This window comes from Vanellus vanellus (genome assembly GCF_965231255.1).
Source record: "Vanellus vanellus genome assembly, chromosome: 9".
NCBI classification, from domain to species: Eukaryota; Metazoa; Chordata; class Aves; order Charadriiformes; family Charadriidae; genus Vanellus; species Vanellus vanellus.
Window position 1 is genome coordinate 10498417 of NC_138914.1, and position 14450 is coordinate 10512866.

Below are 14450 nucleotides of genomic sequence, written 5' to 3' on the forward strand. Positions count from 1 at the left end.
GCATCCAAATCCAGCTCTGTGTTTGTAAATTATTCTGTTACAGAAATTATAAAAGCAAAATAACTGTTGTCTTTAATATAGTAATTATCTTCTTTGCTTGCTGAGGTAGTCATTAAAACCTTGGACTTAAATTGGCCGGGCATCTCAGGTTTGTTAACCAGGAGTGCAACTAGTGCTCCCCTGTGCCTCTGTAAATCACAGAATGGCCCTAAACCTCCCCAGAACACAGCCTTGTTTCCTGTTGAACGCTGCATCACCGCAGCCCCAGATGCATGTCCATAGGAACACCGAAACCGAACCAACGCGGTGTGCTGACCGTGCTTACTCCGTGGCTTAACTTCATTGTAATGCTGTTGTCTTTCACTTTGGGTCAGTGGAGGAGGGGGGAAAGGGGGTTCAACTTCTCACCCAGTGCCACCCCCTGCCCTGGGCAGGGACACCTCCCCCCAGCCCAGGTTGCTCCAAGCCCCGTCCAACCTGGCCTTGAACACCTCCAGGGATGGGGCAGCCACAGCTTCTCGGGGCAACCTGCGCCAGGGGCTCACCACCCTCACAGGAGAGAATTTCTTCCTCAGATCTCATCTCAATCTCCCCTCTTTCAGCGTAAAACTGTTGCCCCTCATCCCATCGCTCCCCTCCCTGATCAGGAGTCCCTCCCCAGCTCTCCTGGAGCCCCTTTAGGCACTGGAAAGGGGCTCTAAGGTCTCCCCAGAGCCTTCTCTTCTCCAGGCTGAACCCCCCCAACTCTCTCAGCCTGTCCTCCCAGCAGAGGGGCTCCAGCCCTTGCAGCATCTCCGGGGCCTTCTCAGTTTGTTTGGTGAAGGCAACTCAGGGTGAAAAGGGGAGATGGGGAGCAGTGTGGTGCCATGCCAAGAGCTGGATCCAAACCAAGCGCCCGGCCCCACGTTCCCTCCTGTGCCCCCTCTTCGTCCGCGCGAGCAATAGTGCCCCGTGGGAACAAATGGAAGTGGCTTTCGGCATGTGGAAGCGCTAACCAGGGGAGCGCTTCTGGAGGGAAAGCATTTAACTGGCTTTTAACTGTGTTGTGGTATGAAAAACACTACGTATTACACTGTCATTAGTGGACAGCTTTTGCTCTTCAAATTAAACAAAATAGTTTAAAGCTGCTGAAAATTGCAACCAGATTTTTTTTTTAAAGAATTGGGGAACCAAATGTGAAATTGCAGCTGCAGACCCGAGAGGCAGACTGACTTATTGCCTCTTAACTTAAAAGTTGCTCTCACCCCCTTGGAGAGGCTGCCTGGGGGTGGCACGCGGTCCATACTGGGAATGCATCTGGGGTCCGTGGTGCTAATTGGAGCAGACCACTGGGTGTTAATGAGGGACCGAGCCCCGCTGGCATCCCGCTGCCCGGCTGTCTGATCGCAGCGCTGCCGCCCGCCGTCGCCTCTGCCCTTCGCTCGCCTTTGGTCGGAGCTGGCCCGGCGGGGATGTTTGTTTAACCGCTGTTTGCCTTCCCCCGGTCCCTGGGGGATCGGGGAGCACAATGATGGTGCTCTTCCCGCCCGGCTGGATTCACCGAGCGTGCTGCCCAGCACGGGGTCGATGGGGAACACGGCTTTCCCCACCGGCACTGTGGGGCAGGGTCGGCTCCTCGCCGTGAGCGATGCCCGGACTCTGCAGCTGCTGGGCTGCTTTCTCCCTCCCTGGGTCTGCACCCCCACCCCACCCTACCCCCTTGTGAGCACGTGTTTGGGGGGATCCCAAATGCAGCCCGGCAGCTCCCGCAGTCACCAACCCCGTCCTTGCGGCGCTGGCGAGGGGCAGCCCCGGGGACGTGCGCTTCGGGATGCTTTATGGTACCCGAACAGGCTGGGAGATGTCTTGATTCAAGTAAACAACGTGCCAGAGCTTTGAAGACAACCTTGATAAATTTTGGCTAGGAGAGCAACTTGACAAACTTTTAGGAGAAACGCTGGATGTCAGCCCTCCTCGGGAGAGTTCAAAAGGGATTTGGGCCAAAAAGCTTTTAGTGCATAACTGCCTCGCTCCAGTGATTTCCTTCTGCAGGCAGGCTGGAAACTTGGCATTGTTTTTAATATTGTTGTCCTGAAGTGGATGGTCCAATAATAGGAGGAAGTTCAGAGTGTGTTTTCATTAAGCCGTGCCCGGAGAAGTTATGAAGTAGCCGCGCAGGGTCCTTGGGGAAAGCAAAAAGAGCAGATCATAAAATACCTCCAAAATCCAGTAGTTAACAATGAAAACTTAAAACGCTCTTCCTCAAAATTATCTGTGCTAAGGCAACATAGTAAAGTGTTTAACCGTAAAAATACATGGTAGCAGCAGAAGAAGCATCTTTTTATTATCCTTTATTTCAGTTTTTGGTGTCCGGTTGAAATTTTTTCCCCCTGGTCTGTTCTCTGGATACGTCTTATGACATCTGCCATTAGAACTTTAAGCATTGCCTTTATCAGGGAGTGAAAACCCACCACATGTCTGTGCAGATGCTGAAAACCGCCCCTGAGCAGTCCGTCTGCGCTTTTAAGAAGGGCTCGAGGCTTCGCTCTTCTCTCGCACTCTCAGCACAGACATTTGGTGTTGGCAGAGGGGAGTCCGGCGCTGGAGTGGAACGAGGCGCTTCAGACGCACGTGCTGGCGCGGTGCTGTTCTCGTGGCTCTGGTATAAGCGTTCATTAGTCTTGGCACGTTCGTAGTGGAAGAAATTCTTAATCCACTAAGACCCTACTGTGTCACCGCTCCGCGAGCGCTCCTGCTGCGGCTGCAGCAGACCAGCGCAGACTGCGCGGCATCTGCGGGCCCGATGCTCTCGGTCACGTAGCGTCGAGGCTTGGGTTGCTTTTTTTTTTTCCAGTTGTCAGGTTTCGCTGGCGGTATCCTTATTTTGTGGGACAGTGCCTGCGTGAGGCCCGGGAGGAGCTGTCGGGGAATTCTTGCCTCTTGCTTCTGCGGTTCCCGTTAGGATTTCTCGCTTCTGTGAAAGCCGTCTGTGCACCGCATCGCTCCTACCGCATCCCACGGCTCCGGACCAGCTATTCCCAAGCAGCGCCTTCTCCCACGGGGCCACGGCCCTTCCCCAGTAAACATCTGGACACCAATCCTGCCACAATATGCTGAGTGTCGATGCCTAATACTGTAAGGTGCAGTGACGTTAACGTGCACCCGGGAACCAGGGAAGAAGCCCTGCCTCCATTAAATCATTTGTCTCTTGCTGTTGCAAAGCTTTGGGCAGGAATCTTGCCCTGCCGCGCTGCTGTCTGACTTCGAAGGTTCTACAGACGTGACGAGTTGTTCAGCGTCGTGCAAACGTTTCTGTATTTAAAAGGCCGTACGGAACCAGACTACGTACGGTAAACAGTTAATCGCTTCTCTACTTTTTTTTTTTTTTTTTTTTTTTTTTCCTCCCAAATCCGGGTTTCAAATGCTGACCAAGTAGGAAACAAATGTAATGCAGCTGGATGCCGGTCTTTAAAGCGGAGTGGCAGCGCGCCAACTGGCTGCCCCTCAGCTCTTCGCACCACAATAGGAAAAATGCCTCGAGTGGGAAACTCCCTTCCCCTACCGCCCGGCCAGCGCCAGTTAACTGTGCCGACCCCACCGCCCCGCAGACGCTAGTTCAGCGTGGGACAGACCTCTCGCGAGAGGTTTCCTCTGCTTTTAAGACAGTGGCTAGTGGCCAGTTGAGTAGGAGACTTTATTTTGGAGACTGTTCCGCGGCGTTTGCTTTCCGCGCTGCAGGGCAGCAGCGACCAAACGTCCTCCCGGCGCTGCGGGATCAATAGTCGGGTAGAGCTGGTGGCTCTCAGTGTTAAGATAGAGGCTCGACTGCCATCTGACTACTTTTTCTTGTATAAAAATAGTTATTTTCTTTTAAAATGCTAACTGTAAACTGTGCGGCATGCAGTCCATGAGGGCCGTGGGCTGCTCTTGGTGCAGTCTCCGCAGCTCTCCCCGTCCCGGCACGGGGCAGTGGGAAGCTGCTGGTCTCGGGTTTTGATATTTATGGGTTTCTGGTCTTTTCAGCAGCCTTGTTGCCAAATTACCTGGAACAGTGGCATGCTTGTGCTGGCAAGGGGGCGTGTGTTTGGAGCTGGGTGCAAACTGGTGAAGCAAGTTTCTGCTGCTTTGCTTTGCTTTCCTGGGGAGACTGTGGGTTTTTGTGTGGGGTTTTTTTGTTTTGTTTTGTTTTTTTTTTTTTAAAAAAAAAACCAAAACCAAAAATCCCCAAAAAAACACCCAACCTGTTTTCTGAGGATGAAATGGCTAACAGTAGCCTGGCTGCCACTTGCGTCTGAGTAAGTTTTACTTTACTTAAGCCTTTTATTTCTGAAGTGTGGGTTAGAACAGCTCAAAGGGGGAGGGAGGGGAAGGGGCACGTTTTCTTGCCACCGTTTCTCTTTGCAAAGTACCGGTGCAAAGAAAGCTGGTGCTGCCCTGCCCACGGCGGCCCCGGGTAACTGTGGGTGCTCTCTCCCTCCCAGGCCATGCAGTACATGGAGCTCATCCCGAAGGAGATGCAGCCGGTGGCGGGGACGGACGGGGCATATTATCGCCGGCGGCAGCTGATGAGACAACTCCCGCTGTACGACCAGGACCCGTCGCAGTGCCGCGGCCTCGCCGAGGGCGAGCTGAAGCTGATGGAAGACTTTGTGAAGAAGTACAAAGCCGAGGCGCTGGGCGTCGGGGAGGTGGCACTGCCGGGCCAGGGCGGCGGCGGGAAGGAGGAGGGGAAGCCGCAGGACAAGAGCATCACCACCGGCAAACCCCCCGAGTCCACCAACGGGGCCCTGGAGCGCGCGCCCGCGGGAGGGCACTACGTACGTGCTGTGGGACGGGCTGGGGGGAGGGGGGTGGGGGGGTGGTCCTGGCTCTGCTCGGGATCTGGGGAGGTTTCCAGCCTCAGCTTGGGATGGGGGAAAGATTGCACCAGCCGGGATTATCCATTCCTTTTCCACGGGACTGCTCCTGTGGGCTTCTCTGACCCTGCTGCAGTGCTTCCTCAAACTGGCGGAGCAGTGCTGGGATGCCTGGTCGCATCGCAAGGTGCTTTGGTACAACACCGTGAAAGACCCCAGCGGGAGCCCTGGCGTGCTCCTTCCAGCCCTGCTGAGCACCAGTGTCCATCTAACGGGTGCCGAGGGGTGGGTGATTTCCTCTTCCCCACCTCCCCCCCTCCACAGCAAAAGCTGTACTGAACCAACACGTGCGTTTTCCGTTAGCTGTGGGAGCCGGTGACTTCACCTTGGGATTTTTGGCAGCTCTGAAAGACTGGGCATGACATGTCCCCAGATGATTGTGCATCATAGAATCATAGAATGTTTTGGGTTGGAAGAGACCTTGAAGATGATCTTATTTCACCCCCTGCCCTGGGCAGGGACACCTCCCACCAGCCCAGGTTGCTCCAAGCCCCGTCCAACCTGGCCTTGAACACCTCCAGGGATGGGGCAGCCACAGCTTCTCGGGGCATCGATAAGGTGCTCAAGATGAGAAGCGGTGTTTTACTGCGAGCTAGGGAGTATTTCCAGCTGGGCTTCCAGGCCAGTGCTGGTGGAAGGACTGCGAGTGACAGGAGGCGGTAGCTCGGTCTAATTAATGCAAAGCTGTGAACACGGAGATGGGGCTGTAGTCACTCCGGGGGACTTTGAACAGACCATGCATGTCTCTGGGCATAAAAATGCATTTCCACAGGGAAATGATTGAGATTCCCTAACACCCTTTTAGATTTACGTTCTCCCAGAGCAGGCTGGAGTGGCCATTGTGGTTGCTGAACAAATGCTTGCCATAAAATATGGCGAGTGAAAACTTCGTAGTGGGCCCTGTGAGGGTAACTTGCAGCAGAGGACTTTAGGCTGGGGAAAAAAATGGTGTCTGATTATTTTTAAGGCAAGATTTTTCTAGCCATTGCTGCACCGAGATTGTAACACATTGAGAGCAGTTTTCATTTTCATTCCATATTGGGTAATGTCTCCCTTCTGCTATGGCCTTTTCTGTTAACATGCATCTGACTTTCAGAGTCCAGCGATACAGTAAAAGTTCTTCACTGTTGCAGCGAAATACTGAACTGGACAAAGAATTTTAAGCTAAGAAAAATAGCCAAAAAAGGAAGGTTTCCATTAAACATATCAATAAAATTCATTTTAGCAATGAGGGTTTATTTAGACTGCAAGGTCATCCTTCCAAGTAAATACATAACTGTGATGTTATTCCCCGTAATTTAAAGCATCATTTGTCTAGAGGCACTAGCCGAAAAATGGAACCGCTTCAAAAGCAGTTGCAGGAGATCCGCTTCCACCAGCGCGCTGTGCACACTGTGAAGTCCCGTGGTTCCTTGCCAAACTGAAGACAGATCTCCTGTTTCTCCTCTAAAAACACACTGCCCGTTTTAATTTGATCTCCCGTGCAGCCATTAATGCAGGTGACCTGATGGGAATGGACTGCATCCCGAGATCTGAGATGTGCTGAACTTCCAGAAGGTGTATTGGTTCTCCCGAAACTGCGCTGGAAGAAAAGTTCTGCCATAGAAAAATGAGATACAGCACTTCACTTTGCAACGTGTGTGGGGCTGAAAGGAGATGTGAGCGAACTGAGCGATGTGAAGACTGAGAATGGATGTGAAGGGATGTAAGTGAAGCGCGTGAAGCCAACGACGCCGGAGGGTTTAATGTTGTTGATGTATTCGGGGTTGAAATGTAGATCAGCACACTCCAGCTGTGGAGGTTTAGGTACGTCTCTGCTTGTGTGACCGTCTCTTAAAACTAAGCGTGACGCCTGCTGCCAGGCCTGAGAAACTCCCCCGAGCCTCCCTCCGCTGCCATCTCCGGGGTGCCGCAGGTGACGCCCACCAGTGCCACCAGCCTGCCCCGGGGCCGCTCCAGGGCGTGCTGTCCTCAGCTGGGAGCGTGTTTGTGCCAACCCTTAAAGACCTGCAGGATTGCAGCAATGAAGAAGGCTTTTTGAGAAGACATGAGTGCCTTTGGTTCAAGGCTGCAGGGGGAAAATAGGGTGCTGAATAGCTTATTTTGGAGCTCCTGAGTCTCAAGCGGTTTGTGTGATGTTTTTTCATTGAGTCCATTAGAAGTAGGACACCGATTTGTATCTGTTGAATACCAAACCTGGTAATCTGCACCAGCAGCTTGATTTCACCCTATTTCAGATCAAGGTGTGAATCTGAACTATAGATTTATGAAGGTTGGATGGTGGGGGAGCCTAACAGAAACCCACTGCCCTTGCTCTGGAAGAGAATGAACCCGAAAAGCACCAGAACTGCACCAAGAAACAGGCTGGAACGATTTCCTCGGGTGTTTGTGTGGTCCCTGTGCTGAGGTTGTTAAACCTCATATTGCACACTGGGGCCAGCTGTGTTGAAATTGGTGTGTAAAGGAAAACATACAGGGCCAACGTAAATCACCATGAGAGAGGCATCTGAGCTCAGACAGCTTTCTCAACTCGTCTCGGCTGCAGAGAGGGGCCCCATCACTCTAATATGTCTGTCCTAAGACTGAACATTCTCCACCGAGCATAAAATCAGCTTTAACCCCCTCAGAACTGGAAAGTCTTCTGATGTGGCAAGCCACTGTGGTGGAATCAAGTCAAATCCTGAAACAGTTGGTCAAAATGAGCCGTTGTCCCAAAATGCTTGAGGCCGGCAGTGTAGCGAGTGCTCGAGGGAAGCCTGGTGGTGCCCGGGGACCTCCTTCCGCGGGAGCTGTGGTTGGGAAACAGCAGCCAGCGGAGACGGCAAGTTTGAAAAAGCTTAGGAGAAAGGGACACTTTCTTGGCCAACACCTCTGGTAACTCTGCTAATTAAGTCTTCACTCCTCTCCCTACACGATGGAGATGTAAAATGAGTACCAAGCTGTAATCCCCATCTTAAATTTGAAGAGCCACTTTTTATTTACTGTGTAAATGGCAGGGGGGTGGAAGTTATGATGCTTGAAGAGCCCTGTGAATAATTGCCATAGAAAGAAGCAGCAAAATAAGTTGTTTTTTTAACAGTTCTTGTTGGCAAGAAACTTGAGCTGGGAGTTGGCACGCTGCTGGTGTTTGTTCTCGCTGTTAGATCTTGCAAGATAAGCAGGGCTGGGAGGGATGGATGGGTCTGGCCGTGTCCCCAGTGTGGAGGCAGCTGTGGGATAGGGCTTGCCGGTGCCCTGAGGTGCCCGAGTCTGGTGCCTTGGGTGGGGGGACGGGACAATACGCACCAGGGTCCCGTAGGGTGGGTGCAGAATTCATTGGTGCCCGTCTGTCCTCACCGGCAGCATGTGCCGGGAGCAGCGCACCAGCCCCACAGCTTCGCGTGCTTGTTTGTAGGGGACCAGAAATATCCCGGCTTCTGGAGCATGCTCCTCCGTTGGTGTGGGTCTGGGGAGCACTTAGAAACGCATCTGAAGCCCTTCACAGTGGAAGGAGCAGCGTAAGCAGACGTATCCCCTTTCAGGCTCGCCGGAAAGCCAAACCAGGAAATATTTTGTCTCCTCTTGCACTGCCTTCGCTCGTCATACTGGATTTGCTGGTAAAAGAGATGCCCATCAGCGTGGTGGAACCGCTCCAAGGACTGTGGGGCAGTTACTGAAAATCCAGGGTGAATGAGGGAGGAGGCAATAGCGAAATGTGTGGTGTGCTAGAAATAAGTGACAAAACAAACAAAAGCCATGTGGTGGATGCAGGAAGACCAGTAGCCTTCTGCTGTGTAAAGGGAGAAACAAGTTCAGCCTGGAGAAGAGAAGGCTGCAGGGAGACCTTATTGCTGCCTTCAATGCCTAAAGGGCTCCAGGAGAGCTGGGGAGGGACTCTTGATCAGCGAGGGGAGCGATGGGACGAGGGGGAACGGTTTTACACTGAAAGAGGGGAGATTGAGATGAGATATTAGGAAGAAATTCTCTCCTGTGAGGGTGGTGAGCCCCTGGTGCAGGTTGCCCAGAGAAGCTGTGGCTGCCCCATCCCTGGAGGTGTTCAAGGCCAGGTTGGACGGGGCTTGGAGCAACCTGGGCTGGTGGGAGGTGTCCCTGCCCAGGGCAGGGGGTGGCACTGGATGAGCTTTAAGGTCTCTTCCAACCCAAACCATTCTATGATTCTATAAAAACTCCCTAAATGCAAAGAATAGTCGTCTTGGTGCTCGTGCCGTGAGCTGGCAAAAGGGGCCGGATGTGGTGGGGAACTCGTCTGTAGTTTGCTGTTTGCAGAGCTCACAGAGAAAACCCCACTCTGTCTGTGCCCCAGAGAGGCCCTTTCTGCCGCTGTAGTACCGGGGTTGTAGCACGGAGGATCACCATGGGGTCCTGTACTCCCGGTGCAGGGTGTCCCAGGCCGTGGTGGCATCAGGAGATGTTCCTCAGGACACAGGCCACAGCTGCCCTGTGGGACATCCCCCTCCTCTGTCCCTGCCCCATCCCTGGTGTCCTCCCGCAGCTCAGAAACTGCTAGTTTACCCTCTACTGAGAAATTTTACGTTTGTGTCTCTTCTACCCACCTATTAGAAGTTTGTTGACTTAAATCAGAGCGTTTGTAAGTGAAGTGGCCATCTGAGCACAGGGAAATCCCCGGCCCTGTGCCGCTCGGAGCGTGCTGGAGGGGACGCGCCGTGGTGCAAACGCCCCGGTCGGGCTCAGCAGCTTCAGCCACGACGTGTGCGACACGCAAGCTGCTTCGCACCGCGTCCGGCTTTGGTGAAAGCCGCAGCCCGAGCGCTGCGGAGATTGCTGGCGGCAGTGCGACCGCACAGCCACAGGCTCCGCTGGGAGAGACTCCAGCTGCTGCTTCAGAGCATTTCTTTTAGGGAGTGACAAAGCACAGACTCGGCAGCTATTAGCCTGACCTCCGCTATCCAGACTTAAATGGGAACTTAAATTAACAGCCCGGCAGCTGTCAGCTTCAGAGAGGAGAGCTTTAAAACTTGCTCTTAACTAATCGCAGGATCACTCTGCAGGCACAGATAAAGAGTAAACCCAGTTGGTCTTCTGTGTAATATGCGTAGATGCTAATTAATCTTGGGATTAGCCAAACCTAATTCTGTCTTTTTGGGCTGTTATAAATTGAAAGCACTGTGCTGAAATCTGGAGAGTGACATCTGTCTTGTGCACAGACGTATATATTAAAATAACAGTGAGAAAAGACCAAAGTACCTAATCTCTAAGCAACAATAACATCTTTGACGTGCTGCACTATAGGATGTCTTAACTCTTTCTTGGACAACCTTTGGATTTGAGTGAAAGTTGGGTTTAGCCTGGGGGGGGTGTCCCAAAGGCCCGACACTGAGCTGATGGGGAGTAGTGCCATTCTCACCTGCCCGAGGGTCTGGCTGGGAGAAAGCAAACAGTATTCCAGGTGAGGGCTGGCAAATGCATATTTATAAGGACTTAGTTATATTATGACTTGACGCTCTGTCCATAGGTAGCACTGGTCCAAATGTTTGCACAGGATCTGGGTGACAGATGTGGAGATGTTGGTTCTGTTGGCCATGGGGGCCCAGTGATGCTCTCTGAGTTCTGAGGCAAAATTGGGACATTTTTCATGGTACTTTTGAGCTGCAACCATTGCTTTCTCTTCAGATTAGCTTTCCTTGCTCATCCACCTCACTGTGCTGTTTCTATTCCCTCGCTTCAGACGGGTGCGTTTGCTGTCCCTTCCAAGCCCATAGAGGTGTAAAATCTGGCTCTGGAGTTCTCGAGTTTCCCTTCACAGCACAACAGCTCAAACACAACCAGCCGAAGCCACACAGCTTAGCGGTCCTGGAGTTAAACGCTTTATTTCCACTGCCCTCCTTGGTGCTGCGGTCCCTTCCAACCCTGACCATTCTGTCAGCAGGAGCACAGTAGGTCCTTTGGGCCCTTTAGAAGGGGGAAGCACTGGGGACATGCTCGGAGAGGGGCTGGTGTTCTGTTTTGCTAACCGTGCCGCTCGCCAGCTCTGCGGCCAAGAACGACGCACCGCAGAGACGCGGTGAATCGGTACATCCGAGGAGTAAATATCCGTCCTGTGCACTGAACGTGGCTGCCGCGTTCCCGCCCCGCGCTCACTGCCGCCTCTCTCCCGCAGCGCTGCGAGACCTGCAAGCAGGCGACGCCGGGGGACTGCCCGGTGGTCTACGCCGACAGGGCCGGCTATTCTCGGCAGTGGCACCCGGCGTGCTTCGTGTGCTGCCGCTGCTCCGAGCCCCTCGTCGACCTCATCTACTTCTGGAAGAGCGGAGCCGCCTGGTGCGGGCGCCACTACTGCGAGAGCCTCCGGCCACGCTGCGCCGGCTGTGACGAGGTAAGGACCGGCCAGCATGCCTCTGCCCGGCGCTCCCCGCCTGGCACGGGCTAGTTCAGGGCTTCTCTGGCGTGTATCTTACCCTGCCCACGCCTCCCGGGATGCCCTCAGGGAGCTCATCCATCAGGTGCTGGTCACCAGGGCTGCGGTGCCTGAAGAAGACGGGTGAAGCATCCTGATGCAGCCAGCCGTGCCCTATCCATCTCAGAGCAGCCATCCAGCTCTGCATTTAAAACCTGATGGGTTTGTAGTGGTTAATCGCAGCCTGTGACTTGCTCAGGAGCGGTTCCGTGCCTTTTATTTCCCCGTTCCCAAAGCCTAGCTTCCAGGGCCACCTGGGCAAATCTCGGCATCATTGTAGAAGCTCTGCTGAGTCCCTTTGCTTTACGTGCTCAGTTAAGCGACTATGCGTGTGTCAAAATATTCAGGCTCTTGCAGAAGGAAATCCCTGGTGAGAGGAGAGCTCGGTGGGCATCACAGGGCTGGTGCTCCCTGCTCTGGCTCGGTGAGGCGGTGCGAATGAGCCATTGTCTGTCTGTCCCGTAGATCATCTTCTCGGAGGACTACCAGCAGGCAGAAGGCATGGCCTGGCACAAGAAGCACTTCGCCTGCCTGGAGTGCGAGACGCTGCTGACCGGCAAACCCTTCGCCCTGGATGCCGCCGGTCTCCTCTGCACCACCTGCAGCAAAAGCAAACGCCTCTGAGCAGGAGCAGCCTGGGGCGCAGCGGGCTCCCCCAGCGCCCGCCCGACAGGACTGGGGTCGTTTGACAAGTACCTGCGAAGGGGAAGGTTAAAAACCAAAACAAAACAAATTAGAGCCTGGCTATTCACTTGCAAGCAGCTCCGTGCCCCCCTTGCATCCAGTGCAGCTTGCAGGGAAATGTTTCCTTGGGGAGGAGGTGAAGGGACTTCACGTGCCTGTGGGTGGGAGGTACATGGCGGGACTGAAGAGCAGGTTCTGGGTTGTGCTGGTTTTGGTAAAGTCTCTCCAAGCTTGTTGTGACTAAGGTCTTGCAATAGTCTTTTGGAAATAACACATCTCAAAAGTAACTTCTGGCGTACTACACCTACGGTCGTGGTCACAAATGAGGGTTGTTCTTATTTTTTTGAAATCCATACTGGAAGTTTACACTAACAGGCTGCTGACAGCTGTACTAAAGCAATGGGTTTGAAGAATTTGATTAACCTGCGTGATTACTGTCTGAAAGCAAATGATATAAAATTGCAGCAACACGTAGCTGTCGCTTTCTCCTCCTAAGCATGCAATAATGCAACAATACCTGCAACGCCACCTGCGTTGGCGCAGGGTGACTGGTTTAAGCCTGGCGTGATGGGAAGGGTGCAGCCCTGCCCCTGCCACCTTCTCCCCTGAAACCGGCGTCAGAAGCAGCATTCCCGGCAGGTCCCACCGCGGGGCTCCGGCCTCTCGCCTGCCGCCGCCCGCCTGTTATTCCCGGCGAGCCTGTTCCCACAGAGCGGCATTGTGTTCCCACCGCCACGCTGGAGGTTGTTAAGCATTTCAAGTATGGGCCTTTATTTCAGCTGGGTTTGACCGGGAATTTTATCAAAACAGCTTTCCAGCCTAGGCTGTCTGGGGAGGAGTGGGGGGTGGGGGGGGTGTGCGCCTAAAATGCTGCAATAACAGTTTTTCCCTGTAATACGCCAATGACCCCCTCCTGGAACCAGGGAGCTGTACCTTCCCGTGGGAGCTGGCAGCACCCTGGCCCTGGGCTCTGCCCTGCCCCTCGTCCCGCAGCTCTGACCTCCCCTGGGGACATCCCTGTCCCCTCTTGGGTCTGATGGGGGTGACACCGTCCCAGGACCCGGCACTGACTCTCTGCAGATAGTATTTGTTCCCTGCATCAAGTGATGCTTCTGGTAGTCACTGAAAATATCAGCTAGTCCAGGCTGGCAGATGTCTGTGTTGCTCAGTCTTTTTTCTTATATTAAATGTCTACGTAATTTGCCAGAGAACTGGAATATTTTTTGCAGAGGTGAGCGTGCGAGGAGCTCACTGTTGCTGGGGTTTCTTTCTGCTACAGAAGACGCTGGTTTCTCTTCCAGCTGTGCGCCGTGCTGGGGACGTTTGCTTGCTTGTGATAAAATAACCTGCAAATGAGAGTTGGGGGAAACTGTACCCGCTGCGGGGTCAGAGCGTGTGAGCCGTGGGATGGACTTTGCCCCGTGCCCCCCCCCCCCCCCGGGAGGAGCAGCTCGGTCCATCACCGTGGCTGAGTGGGTGGGACCGATGTGGGGTCGAGATGTACCTATATGTGGGGTGTGAGTGCCTCGTGGGCTTCGTCCAGCCCTGCGCTCCTGCGGGGTTGATATTCCCGGAAACACGGGGGTATTTAAAGAGAGTAAACGAAATGCTGCTGCTGGAGCAGAGCAGGAATCCCCCGAGGCGGCAGCACCAGCCGTCGCTGCGGGGTGATGGAGGAGGGTCGCGGGGTATCACAGGCGCTCCAGGAGTCGCTTGTCCGTCTCGGGGTGGTGAGCAGCTGCGTTGGGTGCCCGGGGGGTGTCACTCCATGAGCTCGGTCGGATGCTGTGCGTCAGGAGAGGGTGTGCGGACCTGAAGTTGTGTGAGGAATAATGAGGTCCCTTGGATGCAGGCGCTCTGGTTATAAGTAAAGTGGGAATGAAAAATAAAGCCCAGTGCTCAGCTTTATTGCCTCTTCTTCATTTTGTTACACGGGAACTATCTTTACGTCTTTGTAAACTTCTTTTTTTTTAAAGACACATCGGCGTTCTAAACCCTGTGATGTTAAGGCAGCCAACAGCGTAAGGTGATAGGAATAGTGTGAATCGCCTGTCAAATGTTATTTCAGCCCAGACATTAACACCCACACAGCATTCCCTGCTGGAAGGACACTGTCCGTTTGCCCACACAGCAGTCTTCCCCCTGGGTGGTTTGGGGTTGGTTTGGTGGTTTTGCCTTGGCTGGCAGCGTAGTGCTTGCAGGGTTTGTGATAAACTGGGCGCAGGGGAGGGCTGAGCCGGAGTCCTGACCACAGAGGGCCCCGTCTGAACTGGGCGGGGGTGGACTGGCTCCCCGGCTTGCAGGGTGGGGGCCCCCGTGGGCTGGGTGCTGTGCTCTCAGCACTCGCCCTATTGAGCCCCACAAAGCGTGCGGTGACGGTTTTCCCTTTTTTTGAGTATTGGCCACCAAGGACGCTAGCTTAAGAGGTGCGTGGTGTGCATCAAGTCCAGAAGAGA

General features: G+C 53.8%; 1 protein-coding gene across 2 annotated transcripts in view; it reads left to right on the forward strand.

Moving 5' to 3' along the window:
* LMCD1 (LIM and cysteine rich domains 1) overlaps positions 1 to 12823 on the forward strand; it is a 34547-nt gene extending 21724 nt beyond the window's left edge. For both annotated transcript variants that reach the window (XM_082487486.1, XM_082487487.1), the window contains exons 4-6: positions 4461 to 4796; positions 11014 to 11229; positions 11776 to 12823. In XM_082487486.1, the coding sequence (XP_082343612.1) occupies positions 4461 to 4796; positions 11014 to 11229; positions 11776 to 11934 (711 nt within the window). In that variant the 3' untranslated portion in view covers positions 11935 to 12823. The remainder of the gene's footprint in view (positions 1 to 4460; positions 4797 to 11013; positions 11230 to 11775) is intronic.
* The last annotated feature ends 1627 nt before the right edge of the window (positions 12824 to 14450 follow it).